Here is a 19,087-nt window from a genome sequence, read left to right as displayed (position 1 = left end):
ACAAAACAGGAGATGGGAATGGCTTGGGAGATGAGGAGAGGGAGGGAGGGGGGCAGAAAAACAAGATGCAACAGAGGCACCAACCTTTCTTGAAGGCACGTGGGGAGTCTGATAGATCGCCTTGGCATTAGAAATGAGCAACAGAAAAAAAGAACAGAAAAGGGGAAGGAAAGAAGAGAGAAAACTTAAGTGAGAAGAGAAAGGCAGGATTATCAAGCTGTGTTAATTGATTAGGAAAAGAGTCCAGCAGGGAAGAGTCCGAAAATAAATTTGAGAGATAACCAAACTGAAAAAAAGGGAGCCATTTCAAAACTGGCTAGCTCTATCCGAGCCCTCTGGGGTGTTGGCATGTATATTAAATGTTCCTTGGGGATTTACTTGTAATTTTTCTTCCATCTCGCTGGAAACGTTCCATCCATCACTTTTTTCTCTCCTTGAGAATTCAATCTATTGTTTGGCACAAATGTGACAAAGACGAGAACCATAACTGCTCATTTCCCCCCTAAGCTTTTGGCTCCAACTTAGCAACAAAGCCTGAGGCTTCGTGCATTTATCTGAACTTCAGTAGCGCTGTGTTGAAGGGTAGGCCACAGGGAACTGTGCAGGCACAGATAAGTCCAGACCAATGGCTCCACAGCACATTTTCATTGGCACAAAACACATTGTAAACCTATTCTTCCTCACTGTGCAACAGTTCTGGCGTGCTTTGTCACCAATGTCCTTCAGAAAGACTTATGTGTAAGGCTTATTGCTCTCTACACAGCCACAGTGCGGTTCATGATGCTGCTGCAGTGACTGTGTCTGAGGCTGGAGCTGCTCACCCTCTGGCTCTAAGCGGGACCCCAGGGATGTGACCTGGAAGGGCCGGTAGGGTTTGCCCTCAGACACCGGGACTTCCACGCTCTCCTCTGATGACACGGTGACGTCTGGCTGCGACTCAGAGATAGACGACAGGAACTGGTCCATGTCGGCTTTCTGCTCCTGGAGTAGCTCGTCTGTGGTGGAAAAGGCAAATGACATGAGTATGAGACAGCCGGGCAATCACTAACACCAGTCGACTTGGGACACGGCAGCAATGTGCAAAATGAGAGTTTCGCCAATTATTGTTAACATTCCTTTTTCCAACAGACAGAGAGCTGCTGCTGCAAGAGACGCCTGTTCCCATTTCTGCTAACTACCAATTAGTATTTTTCTGAGAGCTATTTTCCATGTAAATCTGCACATCTCCCAACAGGATGCTGCATGGTGAGAGCTGTGACCCAGTTCTGTCACTGATCCCGCTCCATTTTAATCTGTGCTGCAACACCATGCTATGGTTCCTTTGATGAACCAAAGGGAACAAAAGAAAATATAAAAATAATAAAATGTGCCGGACATTGCCTGTGTTCAATTGTTCCACTGGAGGTGATTTCATCCCCAATACTGATCCCATCTTTAAATCTAATTGTGAAAATCAAAGCTGGCGAGGCCCTTAAAAAGAGAGTAGTAGCTGTATTAAATTTGCCTCCACAAATACTGAGAAAAAGACTTTTCTCTCTGTCTGTGATAATTGGTCTACTGGTGTCCTTATATATTTGTGTTTCCCTTTGCTCAAATAGAAGATATAAGAGGAAAATATCACTGAGGGCCACAGGAAATGTGATGTATTTGCTTTATCTGTCTGGCACATGTACGAATTCCATCACTGTTTTCATTTCACCTTACTCTTATTAAAGCACACCGTCCTCCCTCCCCCTCCAAGCTGCCCGGAGGGGCTTGACTGAACACGACTCACCAATTTCATCCTGAATCTCGTCGGCCACATAAGGTACTTTGTAGAGCAGAGATAAACTCTGGTTCATCCTCTCCTCGATCACACGCAGGTGGGTCATCACCTGTCGTTGGAAAAAAACAACAACAAACAAACAAACAGGTAAACAGGGTGTCATGCAACCCAAATCCAAAATCTCCATCACCTGCATGGAGATGATGTGTTTGATTCCCAAGATCCTGGATAATTCTCAAACAGAAAGCAAAATAATACAGATTTTGATGTACAATGTTACTATTTACAACCAGTGTAGGACTGTAGCTAATGATTATTGTCATTTTTGATCAAACTTTAGTTTAATTTAGTCTGTAAAACACCAAAAAATAATAAGTTATAATAAGTATAATAAATAATGTGTTGTCCCCCAATTGTGTCTGAACAACAGTTAAAAACACACTAGGATTTGATTTATAATGATGTAAGATAAAGAAAAGATGAAAAGAAGCAGAAATGTTTGAAATAAATTACTTAAAATGATAATTCATTCATTCATTCAAATTGCTGTTGAATCATTTTATGGCATACGACAAATCCATTAATTGAATAATCATTTCAACACTAATCCAGTGACAACAAATTACAGAGTGAATTGCCAACTATTAGTATCAAATGTTCATCCTAACAGTATTCATGTAAAAGCTCCCATTAATGGACCAGAAAATATACCCTTATTATCCCAGAAAATCCCCATGTTAACTCACTCTGGAGTTTATTGTCATTGGTGAGGTTACAAGTTTTGTCACCTAATAGCATCACAGATTACAGTCTGCTTGGAGGGTTGCACTCTGAGGTTGTGTTATGCAGGAAAAACATGGCAGTGCAGCGTGATAATGCACACGAGAAGATTACAATTCATCCTCAGAAATAGGTGTTAGCAGGAGGAGAAGCATCAGTCCCACCAGAAAGAAGACAACAAAGGCAAAAAGAGGGAAGAAGAAGAAGAAGAAGAAGAAGAAGAAGAAGAAGAAGAAGAAGAAGAAGAAGAAGAAGAAGAAGAAGAAGAAGAAGGCAAGAACACAACAGAGAAAGAGACAGAAGATGATGAAGAACAAATGAAGAAGCAAAATAGATACAACTACAAATCTGATTAATCAACACAACCACAAAACTGGCTTTGAACTTGAATCTAATTTAATGAATGACAATATTACAAATCAACTAACAGTTCTCTCCCCCGGAATATAAGTGTACTGGAGAAAAGGAGTTGTTCATGTTCCCAAATTTAATCACAACTGTCACAGAAATAGCATATTTTCTCAGACTCGCTCACAGTCAGCCAACTTGCAGACATAAAACAAGTTGCTGCATGTTATAGTCAAATCAGTCGTGAAACTCTGAACTGACTTGACAGGATCTACTGCCTGTCAGTCCCACTGATCAAAAAAAAACTTTTTTAATTGAATAGATAGAAAACTGTCACTAGGTTTGGTTTTTGGTTTTTAGCAGCACTGTGATGTTTAGGGAGGAGAAATATTTCCACATTACTGTTGCCAAAGTGGTTGGCAGAATATGAATACCTACCAGCCACTGACAGAGCTGACCAGCTCTTGGCAGGTAACTGGTGTTTATTTCCCACTATGATGATTGACTGTTTTAATCTGCCAACACATGGCTGCAGTGCAGCAGAGCCAGCAACAGATGGCAATAATGCACCTTTCCCCATTAAAGGCACACTGCAGCCCGTATGGCACCTTCCTGTGCCTGTTTGACAAACAATCCTTATAATAAAGATCACATGTCCCAGTGTCGGTATTGTAATTCTGGTGCATCAAGCAGCATAAACTAAGCTAGACAGGTGAGGCTTTTATAAAAGAGAATAACCTTGATCCCAGAGAGTCACATAACACAGTTATATAAAGCACAGCAACCCTTCTATTTACAAAGGATTGTTTTGTAATGCACTTCTAAGTCCCACATTAAATCCACAAACAACAAGTTGCTTAAGACTGAAAATGCAGATTTGAAGCTGCTGCAGGATTGGCCGAGTGAAGGAATAAACAGGGACTGCGCTTGACAAATGAACACTGAGAGATCACAACAATACAGATCGGCTTCTCATGACTGAGCACAGAAGGCTCGCCACCTCCCAGATCCCACGATCCATCTAAATAGTAACCCTCCGGTCTTGTTCCCCCCCCCCCCACACTATGTTGTTTCATCCGTCTGCTGCGTTATCTGTAATGGTGGAGAATAACTATAAATGGTGTCGAAGGGCACTAACACACACACACACACACACACACACACACACAGGCGAGTACATCTAACAGAGGAGCTTCCAGCCAAATCCCTGTGCAGTGGCTCAGAGTCCAGCATTACACAAGACCTGCGCAATGTTAATCTTCGGCTGAGGCTTAAGTGAATGAAACACCCGCCGTCCCTCCCTCCGTCAGACGAGCCTACTCTCTCCTCCTGGGCTTCAACTCGGAGAAACACACACTCTTTCTACCTCCTACACACTTAGAAACAGGACAGAGAGGCTGAGACATCATTATCCCTCCCCTGTCGGAGCAGGAATAGGAGAAGTGTGAGATCTTGGAGTGGCTCGGCATGAGGTTTCAGATTTACTGACACGGCCTCTAATACAGTACGTCTTCAATGTCAAAACCAGCCCAGGAGGGAGGTACCAATTAACCCAACTGAACGATTGCAAACCTGAAGGACCACACACTTGATAAATGATTAATTATACAAATCTAAGATGAGTCATTCTTCACAGAAATGCCAAGCATTTGCTGGTGCCAGCTCCTCAGATTTGTGGATTTGATGCCTTTTTGCTGTTTTACATCACTGCCAAATGAATATTTTTGAGTTTCTGACTGTTGATTGGAAACAAAACAAGCTATCTGAAGATTTCCCCTTGGGCCCTGCGCACTTGTGATGGGCATTCTTCACCAGAGTGAAATCAGGTGATCATCAGTCATGATAATCAGGATAAAAACACAGACCTGTGACTTCATCTGAGCAGCCTTCTCGGGATCCACAGCCAGGACGTGCTGGTAGTGTCGGATGGTGTGCTGGCGGTCCTTGTTCTCAGCACGGACGTAGCGCCTCAGGGCTTGCAGGATGCGGTGGGGCTGAGGGGGCGCATACAGTAGCAAGAAGAATGGTGGTTACCAGTGTCGGTTGGTAAAACACAGCCTCATAAGCATTTCTGTGTAATACTGACTTTCAGATGGATTAGGTTGATGCAATATTCCTGTCTCCTTCACATATATGTGACATGACAGCAATTTCTTTTCTCTGAAGAGGTATCAATCCCTTTTTATTTCTCTTATAATTTTATAGTAATGATTTTGAAAGTAACGTTTCTCTTTCTCATCCCCTTTAAATGTTTGCTTTAAAAGATTCCTATTTAATCAGATTCTGGTTAATTCGAAAATGATGAAACAACAAGATCCAGTTAGTTAAGAACCTGTCATTAGACATGAGTCTGCTTTGTGCTGCTAAAGATGAAAAGCAAACGTGAAAATGACTCTTTCCATCTTCATCTTCATGTAAGTGAGAAGAGACACGACAAGAACGTTGCTGTCAGATGTAGGTACAAAATATTCATTGCATATAGTATGACACAAAGTCTTCTGTCTGCTGCACTTATTTTGAAATAGCATCACACCACAGATGATGATGATGATGATGATGATGATGATGCATTGATCAATTCTGGAGGTAGAACAGAAGCAGGAATTACTGCGCACAAGTCAGCCAACATTATGACAGTCGACACGAGTGCAAAATAAGAATATTTGATTTATTCCTTTTTGGGTAGCAAGTCCAACACTGGTGGTGAGAGAGAAGACCAGCACCTTGCAGCAGAATACCAAACTGTGTGCTGGCAAAAGGATCAAAAGACTATTAGATAAAAGGAATAAAAAAAAAGAAAGAAAACACCACACAGGGATTATAGCTGAAGGTTCAAATGTGATTGACTTTGTGCTCATGGAGGATTTTAGTATGTGTGTTTTTCTGGCTGCAGTAATCCATTCTCCTCATGATGAATTGCAAGTTGGCAGAGGGTCTTTTGACAGGATATGAGATTAGCCACAGGCCATAAGTAGTGTGAGGCTGAGCGTGGTCTGACGGATGTGTGTGTGTGTGTGTGTGTTAATGTGTTTGCACATGGACTCAGGAGGGGAAAAAAAGGCAATAGACAGATGGAGAGAGGTGAAGAGAGGATAAAAGATGCTCTCAGAGGCTGGTGTGTGGTGTTCACCCTGGGGGGGTCGGCCTGCAGGGCAGCCAGGTAGTTCTCCAGGGCCAGACGGCGTCGGTCATTCAGCATGGCCTCCACGCGGGCGAGGTGAGTCTCCACCAGCTGCTGCTTCTCACTGGCTGCCTCCTCCTCCAGGGACTCCACCATGGCTTGGAAATGCTATAAACAACAAAATTATAAATATGTATAAATGTATATGCACCTTAAAGAGTATGACTTAACAGAGCCCCTTCAGCCTCTAAGCTCAGGCTCTGTCGCCTCTCAGGCTTGTCAGGGGAGTTAGGGACTCATTTAGAAGTCTCCCCATTCAGAATGTGCCCTAATTTAGCCTTAGAGTGATAAAGATAGAGCAGCCAGGGAAAAGAGATCTTTATTGGCGCAGGGAGAGAGGGACCCCGCGCCTGTAAGCCGCCACATCTCACCCTAACAAAGGGACAAAGGGGGAGGACTCCCGGGGGGACGGATCAGTGTCTTACCTGGATCAGTGTCTGCCTCTCAGCCTTGGGCAGGTTCTTAGCCTGGCGATCAGCCTCTTCCCATTCCTTTCTTACCTGGAGTGAGTGAGACACAAGACAGAGAAGCACATGAAGAAAGATGCAAAGTGGTGGACTGTTATTAAAACACGAGCTTCACAGGTTTGACCGCAGAAACAGCTGAGGTGTATACAACGCAGTGTGGTCTCCACTGCACTAAAAATGGGTCAGAAAATTACCAAAAGACATTTTTGTAAATGCTAATGGGGGAAAACAAAGCCTGTCGTCGCACAAAGACAAGAGATCCTTAAAGTATGACCCTGCTCCTTGACATATTCCTGCATTCAAATTTTCAAATTTTAAGAATACTTGCAAATTTAGTGAGTCAGCCGACTTGCATATTTTCTGGCCCTGAATTCTCTCAGCTGCTCCCCAGCAAGCTCAGGAGAATTTGTACTCAAATAAATTATTATTAGAGTTCTTAAAAATAAAATAACATTCTTCCAGTTTTATTGAAAAATGTATTACAAAAAAAATCTGTGTATTTATATATTTACTTATTTTATTCTTTAATGTCTTATTTAGGTTGTCAAGCCTGATTGATATTGTAATGTTTTGTGTTTGTGTTCATTATTTGGTTTGTTTAGTGTGACCTAGTGTGTTCAGTTTGATCTGCGTTTATTGTTTTGTCTTCTGGTTATTCATGTCATGTTTTTGTTCAATAAAAAAAGAAAAAAAAAAGAATCTGTGTCTGTACAGTTCCTTCTTAATGAGGGAAGTCAGTAAAGCTTTTACCTCACGAGTGCCCTCTATGAAAAGAGTGAATGTTTAGAGTAATCTTTATCACCAGGCAAAATTAAGAATACTGATTTGTTTTGTAGTTTTTGGATCATTTAGCATTTACTGTAGGTTTTGATGGAATGTCTTTGTACCAGAAATTAAGCACCGGGCAAAATGTTCTTTGATTTCCTGGTATTGATCATCAACACATCAGATAATGTTTTATGGTCATATTGCAGGAAGAGCAGTAAACGTCTTAATTATTGCCTCTTTCATTAGCGAGGTGGTGTCCTGATTTGACTTGTTAACTCACCCTTTCCATGCGATTGCGGTGCCTGATCTCCAGCTGCTCCTTGGCCCTCTGGAAGCGACTGTGCTCCTTGTCGTCGGCTGGGGTCTCAAAGTAAATGTCAACATCATCGGTGGGCTGAGGGGTCGGGGGCACGGCTGCGAATTCAGAAGCAGATGGTGAGCGGACAGGGCTGCAAACTGACAACCAGGCAGACAGACATGCACAGGAACAGACAGACAGACAGACAGACCGGCTGATCCAGTCAGACACAGGTAGGCAGAAAGACAAAGATAAGACAGACGACTGCGCACACACAGAGAAAGAGAGAGAGAGGAAGAGTTGAAAGTGGAATGCAGATTGAAGTTGGACAAAAATCCTCACAGAAGCTCTTCTCTCATTGGCTTTCTTCCACCCTCAGTTACTCTGATAAATTTAAGGGAATCTGACAGTCTTTCCTTTTGAATTCCTTTCATCTTCCCATCGGCTTTCTGCTGACAGGTCGCGTCTCCAACACTAATGGAAATATCTCCGTGTTTGACGGCTGGGTCATCTGGGGCGAGGCCAGGGGGCTCTGTTCTGGGCTCCTTGCTGTACAGTCACGCAGGACTCACTCCCTGCATCGCGGCAACTCGCAAAAACAATAACGCTCCGGGCTCGCAAACAGGAAGAGACCTCATCGTTTCACCGCACCATCAAAAACATGACGCACGGATTAATGGATGAACACATATTTCCTACTCTGAACTTCACTGCTTCAGTCCCTAAAATCATTTTATTTTTGAAATGCAAAAGAAAAATAACATCCAATTGGTCATGGCCGTGAACTGTGTTTGAACTGATGGAAAAAAAAAAGGTGCTTGCTGACATGTGCTGTGGGGTTCTAGCAGAAATAGTGGCAGTGCTCTGTGAGCAGACAGACAGATGGGACAGGTTGTTGACAGGCAGACAGACAGAAACATGAACAAATGGCAGGAGTGAACACTGGCAGGCAAACAAAGAAGACAGTAAACGCTACAAAGTGTGTGTGAAGTTAGCGTGCATACTAATGAACAAAAGTAACAAGGAAAACTAGTGAAGTGAAACTGAAAGTCTTTCTTTGGATTTGGTATTTCTTTTAATTAAAAATGACTCGGAAGGTAGTGACCGTGACTGTAGTGACAGTAGGGCTGGGCATTGAATTTTTTAATACTAGTGCTGATAGTTTTAGTACCAATACCAAAACCACAGTTTTGATACCTTACTTTGACTAAAATAATAATTCCCTTTAATAGAAGAAGCCAAATGTTCAGTGGTGTCTAAACACAGGGAGCTGTACAAGAAATTCAATAGAGAAAATCTGATGAAATTATGAGTAAGAAAATATGAATTTGAGAAAGTAATTAATGTCAGCTTTCTATATTTGACAGTTTTCCAATATTTGTGATACAGATAAATTTTAGTTGGTACCAAAAAAAGTTATCTGACAGTTCTGAAATGAACCAACTTATAGATATTCTGTCTCAGACAGTGTCCGATATTTTATTTAAGTATTATATTATAAATAATACCTAATACAAGCTTCATTTCTTTCTTTCTAATATTGAACATTTCAACAATTCCAATTTAGTAGAGCATTAATCAAAACTACTGACCTAGTGTGTGCTGTAAATTAAAATATTAAGCTCTAAGATCTATTATGTCATTACAAAGAGCCTATTTATGAGTGAAGAAGCAGATAATAAGTGACATTTAATAAAGTGATACAGTGCTGAATCTATCAAATGATTGATCTATTGACAAAAAATCAATCAGTGACAATTCCAATACATTGTTTACGATTGTCATCAAGCAAAAATACCAAACAAAATCTGATTCAGGCTTCTTCAGTGGTGTTTTTCTTTGTTTTAAATCAGTGTAAATGAAATGTCTTTGGATTGTGAACTGCCAAAAGAAAACAATCTAGTCTATCAAACTGCTGTGATTTTTTTTTTTTTTTTTACAGTATTTCTCGACATTTAGGTTTTAGGTTTAGGCAAAAGAATTCAGAAAAAAATAATTGACACATTATAATAATGAAAATGATCAATTAAGCAATTAATAATCATAGCCGCAGCCCTTTGAGTGGAATAGTAAAACAAAAGAGAATGATGTTGAATGAACTCAGCTGTTTTGATTGTTGTGGTGGAGGTGACATGGTAACAACAGCTGCAGTGCTACAATGTGTGACAGCTGAAGACTGCCGAACATGTGTTCAGCTTACAAGTCAGTGACAGACTACACCTATATTATCCTACAGTGTTTTCAGCAGAGAGTCTGCAGCAGAGACACAAACAGAGAGAGGGAGAGGGGTGTTGTCCAACCGGCCCCCGTCATATGAGACTTACTCAGGCGTTTGCACACGGCCATGCAGTACTCCTCTGAGTCGAAATTGTTGCGGTTGCCGGCACAGCCCCCGTATATGAAGCGCACGCACTTCCCCTGGCTCATGTCGAAGTGCCAGCGGGGCATGGAGGCACGGCAGGGGCCGGTCTCAGCCTCCAGGGTGCACACCGCTGCCAGGGGACAGCTTGTTAGATCATCTGGCCACTAGGGGCAGCACTTCATTCCAGTCTCAATTACAAACACTCAGAAAGCTACCCACTGCTACATCTAAAAACATGATTAAACAAAACAATACAAACGTAGGAGCAACCCATTTTTTTGTATGTGATGAGCAGGATTTAGCAGCAGTTTGCTGGATGATCTGTCTTTGTGCTGAGATGAAGAAAAGGGTAAATGCTGCTGATGCTCACACTTATCTTATATAAGTACAATTTGGCTGAGATTCAAGCATAACTGACTATAATTTTATAAGTTAGTTATAAGAATATTTAAGTGGAGGCAATGTGCCAATAAAGGGGAGAGACAGAGAGAGAGAGAGAGAGAGAGAGAGAGAGAGAGAGAGAGAGAGAGAGAGAGAGCATTGTACATTATAATCTATAACAAGTCATTACAAACCTTTCACTTCCTGCAGAGTCTTGTCTTCATCTTGGCTCTCTGACATTTTGTTGGCCTCTGTCTTCTCATCCTCATCCTCCCTATCAGCTTCCTCGTCCTCATAGACATAGTGGTACTCCTCCTCATCTTCCTCCTCCTCATCCTCATCCTCGTCCACTGGCTCCTCCTTTTGTGTGGGCTGCTCGTCAGCTGGTGTTTCACTGGGGAGGGGAGGAGGCGGAGATGATTGAGTGAAGGGGTGGAAGCCATGAGGGGAGGGGGGTGATTTATCAAACAAGGCAGAGCAGCTGCCATAGGTCAATGTCACAACGCTTTAATTCATCCAGATGGCCAGTAATACCTGCCCTTCACAAGAGAGCGGATATCACGCTTGCCATGATGATGAACACAACCACACACAGTCACAGACCTCGCCGCCCACCCCATTTCACAACCGCTCACCTGTCCTCCACAGCATCCTCCTCATCCAGGTCGGCCTCGTCGATCTCCTCATCCTCTATCTCTTCCTCTTCGTCGTCCTCCTGTGAGGGCAGGGAAGGTGGGGCGGACTCCCCGGCGCGAGAGGAGGGGCAGCACACGTACTCTGTGCCGTGGAACTTGTCAATGCCACAGGGCAGCAGCATGCCGTAGCTGTGCAGCACCATGGAGCTCTTGGCACAGGCCTGACAGGGCAGAGGAAGAGAGCTAGTGATTAAATCTAATGGAAACAGCACAGACTGCTGAAGCTTCTCACTACTTTGACTAGTAATATTTGTTTAACCTTTTTTTCATCAAGTTAAAGGACTGCATCATGCCAGATGGAAAAAGTGTGTGAGTCATGGCGGGAGGAAATGGTGGAGGTTAAATGAATTCAGTCACGTTACATTGTTGACATGCTGCAGTCAGGATCCTCATTTTTGTTTTTCATAGATTTAAAACAAAAAATACCCAACAGTTATCAAAATGAGGAAACTGATTTCCCCCTCATTAGTTATTGTCTCATGAAACCAAAAGCTGTTTTCTGCTGCAAGAAGACACTGGCCATAGCAGTTTACAGTAAATAATGTCCTCTTGTCCCCCTTTTTAAAAGAAATGTACATAGGTCAATTAAAAGGTATTTATTTCTTATTTATTTTAAATCCAATTTTCAAAATAAACACATGAAAAAACAAAATCTGACTCTGAATGAATATCTCAGTAGGTTGTTCCAGCCAGCCCAATGCACATTGCTGCAACTGATATCAAATGCAGACCTTAGTTTTAGGGGAAACTTTGCTTTGGAGCCTAGAAACACCAGTGACTTCAATGTCAGCCTTTGGTGAGTATTACTATCAAAGGGGTCTTGCAAGATGTTAAGTCAGAAGAAATCCCTGTTTGTGATCCAGTGTTTGTGTTCACGGTTCTGCGCCTGTAGATATGTACGTAACGAATCAAAAGCTTTTTCCTAATATTTAAACATTGCTTATTTATCATGTGTACTCAAGGTTTTGCAGCTTTCTTTATCCTTTACTGCACCAGTCAGGGCAGGTGTACACTAGCTACCTATTCTCAGAGATGCTACCAGTTCTTACTTCATGACTTCTTGTATAGTGCTAGTCGCTTGCTGTTACCTGACATGGTAACAGATCTATCCACCTACAGGATAAAGATATAGTGATTTTAAAGCTAGTTCACATACTGAGTACAATGATTAATGGGCCACACTTCCAAAAAGTCATGTAGTCCTTTAAGTGACGTGCTATTTTTCAACAATGCTGTGCTTCATCTAGCAGCTCGGAGGTACTGAGTACAACTTCAGTTTAACTGATGGCTGCTGAGCAACTCCACTGGAGCAGTTGAGGATTAGCTGCCCTGCCTAAGAACATCTCAGTGGCAGTCGGTAAGGGAGGGAAGAGGATATTGTTTTTAAATCATTTTTCTTCTCTTCACTGGTGAGATTTATCACCGCTTGGTTGTAACAAATTTGCTATCAGCCGCAGATCAACAGTAGGTCGTTTGTGCTTCTGGGTGTCACACTATCTGAGGCTGCAGATGAATTTGTAACACGTGTCGGGGAGACTAAGAGTCAGGAAGCATGAGGCGGGGAGCGACACAAACAGAAGCTTGACAGGCTCAGTGAGCTGCTGCGCTTACTGTCATGGTCAGGAGTGGGCCCCAAGGGCCAGCTCTGGAGCTGCCCAGGGGGGATTAGTTGCATTACAGCCACAACACTAATCTGATTAGGAGCTGAAATGTGAGTGCTCCCAGTCAGCCTGTGATCATTCGGCCTCAGAGACTCACAGAGACAGGTGGAAAGATATTCGGGAGGAAAGAGTAAAGATTGCAAAGTAAAAGTGTGACTGTATGACAAGGAGAAGTGACTCAAAATTTGTTTATTTTAGTTACTAAAAGTTAAGATGATGCTTCAGACTTCCCACAGGACTTTTCATTTCCATTTCTCTGCTATCTCCAAGATACAGCCTCCCACTGCTTCCTACGAAGTCATTCCTTCCTTACCTCTTTGGCCACACCGTGCCACTGCTGATGGCTGACGCACATGTCCATACGCTCCTTGTGGAAGAACTTGCACTTCTCTGGGACCAGAAGCACGTCACTCACGAACTCGCCCACTGTAACAACAAATCACATGGACCAATATGCCTGTTAGTCACACCACCAATTTATCCAAATATATAAATAAATGAATGAATGACTGAATAAATAAATAAATCACTCTTCTGCCTGATCACTTGTCTACAGCACTGCCAGGGTCCGAAACAATAAATCGCCTACTGGGACTAAAAAAGGAATAGCAGATGAGAGGAATGGAAAAAAAAGGGCATGATTCAATAATTCATAGCTGCCTGGTCCTTTAAAATTCACTGTAATTTCATTACAGTGATATAACAGGAAGGGCATTTGACACTTGAACATCTGTCCATGCACCTGAATCCGCGAGGGATTCATCCCTTCTCTATAGCCGCATCTGTCAATCTGCAATCAAAATGGCAGTGGAGAAAATCAGGTTTCATACTGTGCCTCTTCTAAAAGCAGTCCAGACTCTTCCTGTCAGTCAATGATATCATTTGCTTGATGAATTCAATTTGAATATGTTTTATTCATAGAATGAGCTGACAGAAGGCGGAATGGGAGAAATAAAAGACTTGAAAGGCATCTTGTGAATTCCTGTGAATAGTTTCAGGTTGAAAACAATTTGCGCGTAAGCATATGGCGCAGGGGTCATAGGAAAGATTAAAAAGGACAGCGACTGCTGGTGGGCTGGCAGTGTGACGAGGCGCTCAGGTAGAAACGCTGCCATCAGAAACAGATGGAAAGCCAGGCGGAAAGAGAGAAAGGAAGCGAGAGGGGTGGGAAGAATAGAAGGTTTAGGGCAAAGTCCAGGCTGAGATCAGCGTGGCTGAGGAGTGGGTGGATTGAAAAACACACAAATGAGGGTCTAGAGGTTTCACGACAAGGGCTGGGAGCTGTCCTATAACTGCTCATTTAGCGGTTTGCCATGACCTCGGCCTGAGGCAGAGCTGCTGGAGCACTTCATACGAGCCAAAGCGAGGCAGCCCGGCAGAGGGTGAAAAAGCAGTGTTTTGGAAAATGAGAGGGTAGGATAGGAAGAGGAGAGAGCTGGAAATAGCAGAGGACTCAGCAGCTGCTTCTCATCTCCGCCCAGGAGGTACAGTGACACCCCCCCCACCCCCCCCCCCCCCAACCCTCTATACCCTCAGCCTGTTCATCAATTCTGATAATCAGTTCATTCTTATGGTGAAAATGAAAAATTAATGCTAATTCATTAATTCTATCTTGATTTTCTGACATTTTAAAAGACTAAACACTCAATTCATTTCTATTCTGCTACTTCTTATTCACTATATTTTAGAGGATAATATTTGATTTCTTATTCCATTTATTTGACAGCTATATCTGTGTTGCAGATGAAGATTTTAAGAGATATGTTTAAGACATGATAATCTTATCAAACACGATGCCTTGTTATAACCCGTCTAAGCTACCCACAGTATATTAAGAGCAGTCCAATGCTACAGAAAAACCTAAAGTAACACTGAAAGTGGCCATTCTGCATAATGAGTGCTATATTTTAGTGGAATCTGGTGATAATACTTCTGTATTGTACTTTTACATAAAAACATTTTCAATGAATGACCTTTAGTGACTTTGTCACAGTCATTTTGCTTTAGTAAAATGATCTGAATATGTCTCTCTTCCACTGGTGCTCATCTCTCTACTTTTCACTTCTCCCTCTCTTAACATCCAGAGTGAAACTGAGAGTGGGAGAGAGAGAGAGAGAGAGAGAGAGAGAGCTGGGGGAAAAGCATCATGACTCCCAGTAACCCTCAGCTCCATATCCTTCACACCGGATACTAGCTGATTCATTCGCTCACACACCCTCTCTTCATTTCATCTCTCTCTGTCTCCCTCTCTCTGTCTCACAGGTTGCTTTGGTTGTGAGGTGGAGTGGGTTTTGAGCAGACGCTGTACGCAGTCACACTGCAGTGGGTGATGGATGGTGGTGTTTGGAGAGCAGCTGTGCTCTCGCAAGCACTCCTGCTCTGTGTGTTCCCGAGTGCGTGTAGCTGTGCAAGCGTGCGTATGAGAGCATACACTCCTCTTTTTCTCTGACCTCCTCTCCACCTACTCTATTCTTCCGCCTTTCCTTTAACCTTCCGTCTATCAGACACCCACGCTAACACTCTCCGGTCCCCAGGCTGGCTGCACTACAGGTGTCTGGGGAGTGTGAAGGTAAGAATACACTCAATGCACCAATGATACCTCCACTACAGGGAGGTGATGAATTCAATTAAGCACTAGCCCAGATCCGCTAGTCGACAACACGGCTATTGTGTTTCAAGGGCTTTCCAAACGGAAGTCTGCTGTAATAACATTTAGTGTAATCAGTTTGAGATCTAAAAATGCAAATAACACATTTAGTGCACTTAATGCTTCAATCTGTGATATATTGGACCACTTGATTATGAGATTAAAAAATTAAAATGCATGAGTGAAGATCTTGAGTTACACATGGAAAATAATGTGTTTCTCAGATTATAATCATCCAAAAAAAATAAGTGTTTGTATCAATGACAAACATTAAAGATGTAAAAAAAAAAAATCTTCAAAAGCATTAAAACATTAATACCTTGGATGTAATTGTTGTGTAGTGTTTGGTCTTATCAAGTTCCAGTCTTGTGCTTTGATTTTTGGCAGTGTGGGGAGCCTTTTGTTTACATTTGCATCACAGATTGTGCTTTTAAAGTGGAAGAAATCTGATCCGCCACCATGAAAGGATTACATGGAGGAAACATGACTCAAACCAGGAGGTAGCTGGAGGTCAGCCTTACATAATACCAAGAACATTTGCATTCAACTTCTGAGTTCAAAGAGCATTTGCGGCACATTTTTCACCCCACAGGCAAAACCTAAGCCTTCACCGACATCTAAGACTTACCTAAACCTTAACTTGAACTAACCTTTCACATAGGTTGTATTTGTGACATAATTGTATAACGTGAAGGGATGTAGTCACACTTTTGTCCACAACACTGTGTTACAAAGTTCAGGCTCATTTTAAAAACCTCTTCAGGGGTAAGAGAGTGCGAACAGCCGGAAGGTGTGGTCCTCTGAGACATGCTTGAGTTTGTATCCATTATCAACTCATTCGCAATCACAAGACTCAGCCCCCGCAATGATATCAGGCAGTTGTCACCATGTGCCCTACCCTTCGTTAAATCAACAGAGTTAGTCAACAGGATGTGTCACGTCTGTAAATGTTACTTATTAGATCCCTCTTCTCACCGAAACATGGCCTTGAAATACTTTGTTCCTGAAAAACACCCATGAGATAGAAAGTAGGTCAAAGGTCAAGATCAGAGCTGAGAATGAGCCTCAATTTGCCTGAAGTAAATGTGATCATGGAGGAGTATTGCTGATAGCTACCAACAGCGATAAATGTTAAAGAAGTTCTTCATACAAAACAAACAGAAACAGAAATGAAATGTAAATTTGGCGGCTGCTGCCGCTGTTGTCCCAGCAAAACTTTTCCCTCAGACTGTCTGCCGTGCACACACACCCCAGTCACACATCAGCCACCGACTGTTCTCACCATTCCAGGCATAATAATAAAAAAGTCTCTTAAATAATCCTCTGCTGTTTGACAAAGACATCATGCTGCAGGGATTAGAGTGCCATGGAACAAAAATCACATTCATTTGCAGAGCCATTGTTTGGGGACAGGAAACATGGAGGGATTGTGGCTCTGTGTCTGAGCCTATGCATGGAGAGATAGGATACAGCATACACCAGTCTCTCTCTTTTTACACTGAGCTCATCCTTAGTACTTGCATTATTCATATAAACCTATTAACTTGACAAGGGTGCTGGTCTGGCCCTTTTAATCATATCCTTCAAGCTATAGCCCACCTCCCTTTGGTCTGTTTCCTTTTCTTTTTGATTCCGCTATAATTAATGTACACTGATGAGTATAAGGCAGAACGTCTGATGTCCATTTCAGTGGAACACTGTGCGAAAATCACAAATAATGAATAATTCAGCAGCGCTCTTCATTGCACTTGATATGACAGAGCGGCCTGACAAATCACGGACTGGCGAAGTGAGGTGCGGTGAGGTGAGGTGGCTGAGGCGTGCTGTGGCTTGTAGCATATGATCAGAGCCCTCCAATTAAGCCCCTAACATGCTCCATTACATAATTAAGCAGAAACCCTCTCAATAGCATCCTTCTTGCCAGCACCTTATGTTTATCTCTCCTTCTCCATCTGTCTCTGTTCCCTCTATTCAGGCTCCTCATTTGCAACCCAGCAGAGCAACAGAGAAGGCCTTTGTAATTTGATGGGGCATGAGTGCGCAGACCTTTAACAATGATGACAAAAATGTGCAAAAACAAGCAATCAAGGTATTTAATTACTCCACAAGAGGTGATGGGATTGTTTTAATCAAATGGCAGCCATGGCACTGTTGCTGAATCATAATGAGAGGTCGAGTTGTTGATTAATGCAACAGACGGCCACTGTGAAGACAGGTGGACAGAGGCTATCAGGTGTGGTGTGATGTAAGATGAAAGCAAACCAAGGGGAAATTTGGAGACTGATTCCGTTCGTGAAACTGTCTCATCTGTATTCCCGTCTCAGCCACAGAGGGGCCACTCCAGTTGTGGTGTTTGCCGTCCCATGAATTTCCCAAAAGCCTCCTCTCTGCGTTTGCCAAAAATGCTCTTGAATAGTAGCCCATTTCACAGTCCAGTGCAACTGCTAATGGCTTTTTCATCTCGGAAAGCGGCACAACTCAATCAGCAAGAGGCTTTTGGACAGAGGAAGGGTGCTGGGAAATGTTTGCAGCATAGAGTTGGATGTTTTTTCCTTCCTGACATAGCTGGGCAAGTAGAGGGAGAAGCCTTGTTTCAGAACTCTCTGTTACTGCAATCCTCAGAGGCAGCAGGAATGGTCTGTGTTTGTGTAAGTCAGCAGGTACAGAGGCATGTGGCCTGCAAAGTGTGAGCCTCTATCTGACATTTAATAAACCAGAATATAGCCATGTTGCCACCGCTGATTACAGTGATGCTACAGGAGACAGAGGAGGGAGAGAGGTGTGTATGACGGCGCGGGCGGATGGAGAAATGGGGAGTAATAAAGCAAGGCTCCTCACAGACCTCGCTCTCGCTGACCCTGTATGTCTGTGTGAGTTTATGGCCACTGTCTGAGGGGGGAAATAAGATTGTGCTTTATTGCTCAACAAGCCTCCCCAGCAATAATAGCTTTTCTCCCCTTAGCTATCCGTTCTGAGAGACATTAGCTCCCATCCAGCCTGGATCTGCTCAATCTGCAGCTCAAGGCCTGGATTAGTCAAGTGAATCAGACTCCAATATTGCTCCATGTCACCTCTGCCTATGGCTAAGATATATCATAAATGCTTCTTTCCCTATATTGGACGAAATGCTAATATAGGAGGGGGTGGGGGGGGGGGCAACGGGGAACACCTGATATGAAGGGGCCATTTACAATCTTCTATGTGGTCTGAAAAACTCATTAGTGTACAAGCTTACCCAAGCATTTGTAAGGCACCACTATATGGGCGTGGCCTTTGCACACCTTCTTCTCCTTCTTGCACCAGTTCTCAATACGAATGGGCTGGTTGGCTTCCACCACGTTTGTAATTTGGAGCTCGGGATACATCTGTTGGAAGAAGAAGCAGCAGAAATAATGAGAGGGATTTTGTGTGTGTGTGTGTGTGCGTGCGTGCGCGGGAGAGAGAAGGTGCGGTAAGTGGATCTTCAATGGGATCCTTTAATCCATGCTTTATTCTCTCTAGATGCCATCTGCTCAACCGTGAAAGAGCACGAATTTACACTTTCCCCAAATGCCATTAAAATGTCATCAATATATGCAACTGAAGCTTGTGGAGAGGGCTTCTTGAAAATGTACAGCCCTGCTTTTTCTTCGTGGACAACTGCATAATAAACCATGACAGTATTACCAGCCGCCTTCTGGCTTAGGAGATACAGTAGGAGGAACAAGTAAATAACAACAAGGCTATCCATGTTG

General features: G+C 42.9%; 1 protein-coding gene across 3 annotated transcripts in view; it reads right to left on the bottom strand.

Annotated features, from left to right (window-relative positions):
* The window catches only part of aplp2 (amyloid beta precursor like protein 2), a 53,420-nt gene that overhangs the window by 6,293 nt on the left and 28,040 nt on the right, over positions 1-19,087 (bottom strand). For 2 of the 3 annotated variants that reach the window (XM_022761493.1, XM_022761491.1), the window contains exons 3-14: positions 18,589-18,718; positions 13,020-13,132; positions 10,986-11,206; positions 10,545-10,744; positions 9,932-10,099; positions 7,590-7,723; positions 6,500-6,574; positions 6,024-6,182; positions 4,759-4,887; positions 1,775-1,874; positions 822-995; positions 85-120 (exon numbers count right to left, since the gene is read on the bottom strand). In XM_022761493.1, coding sequence (XP_022617214.1) covers positions 85-120; positions 822-995; positions 1,775-1,874; positions 4,759-4,887; positions 6,024-6,182; positions 6,500-6,574; positions 7,590-7,723; positions 9,932-10,099; positions 10,545-10,744; positions 10,986-11,206; positions 13,020-13,132; positions 18,589-18,718 — 1,639 coding nt within the window. The remainder of the gene's footprint in view (positions 1-84; positions 121-821; positions 996-1,774; positions 1,875-4,758; positions 4,888-6,023; positions 6,183-6,499; positions 6,575-7,589; positions 7,724-9,931; positions 10,100-10,544; positions 10,745-10,985; positions 11,207-13,019; positions 13,133-18,588; positions 18,719-19,087) is intronic. The other variant, XM_022761492.1, reaches the window with a different exon arrangement.

Source organism: Seriola dumerili, unplaced genomic scaffold (genome assembly GCF_002260705.1).
Source record: "Seriola dumerili isolate Sdu_G_001 unplaced genomic scaffold, Sdu_1.0 BDQW01000413.1, whole genome shotgun sequence".
NCBI classification, from domain to species: domain Eukaryota; kingdom Metazoa; phylum Chordata; class Actinopteri; order Carangiformes; family Carangidae; genus Seriola; species Seriola dumerili.
This window is presented reverse-complemented; position numbering and strand designations above follow the sequence as displayed.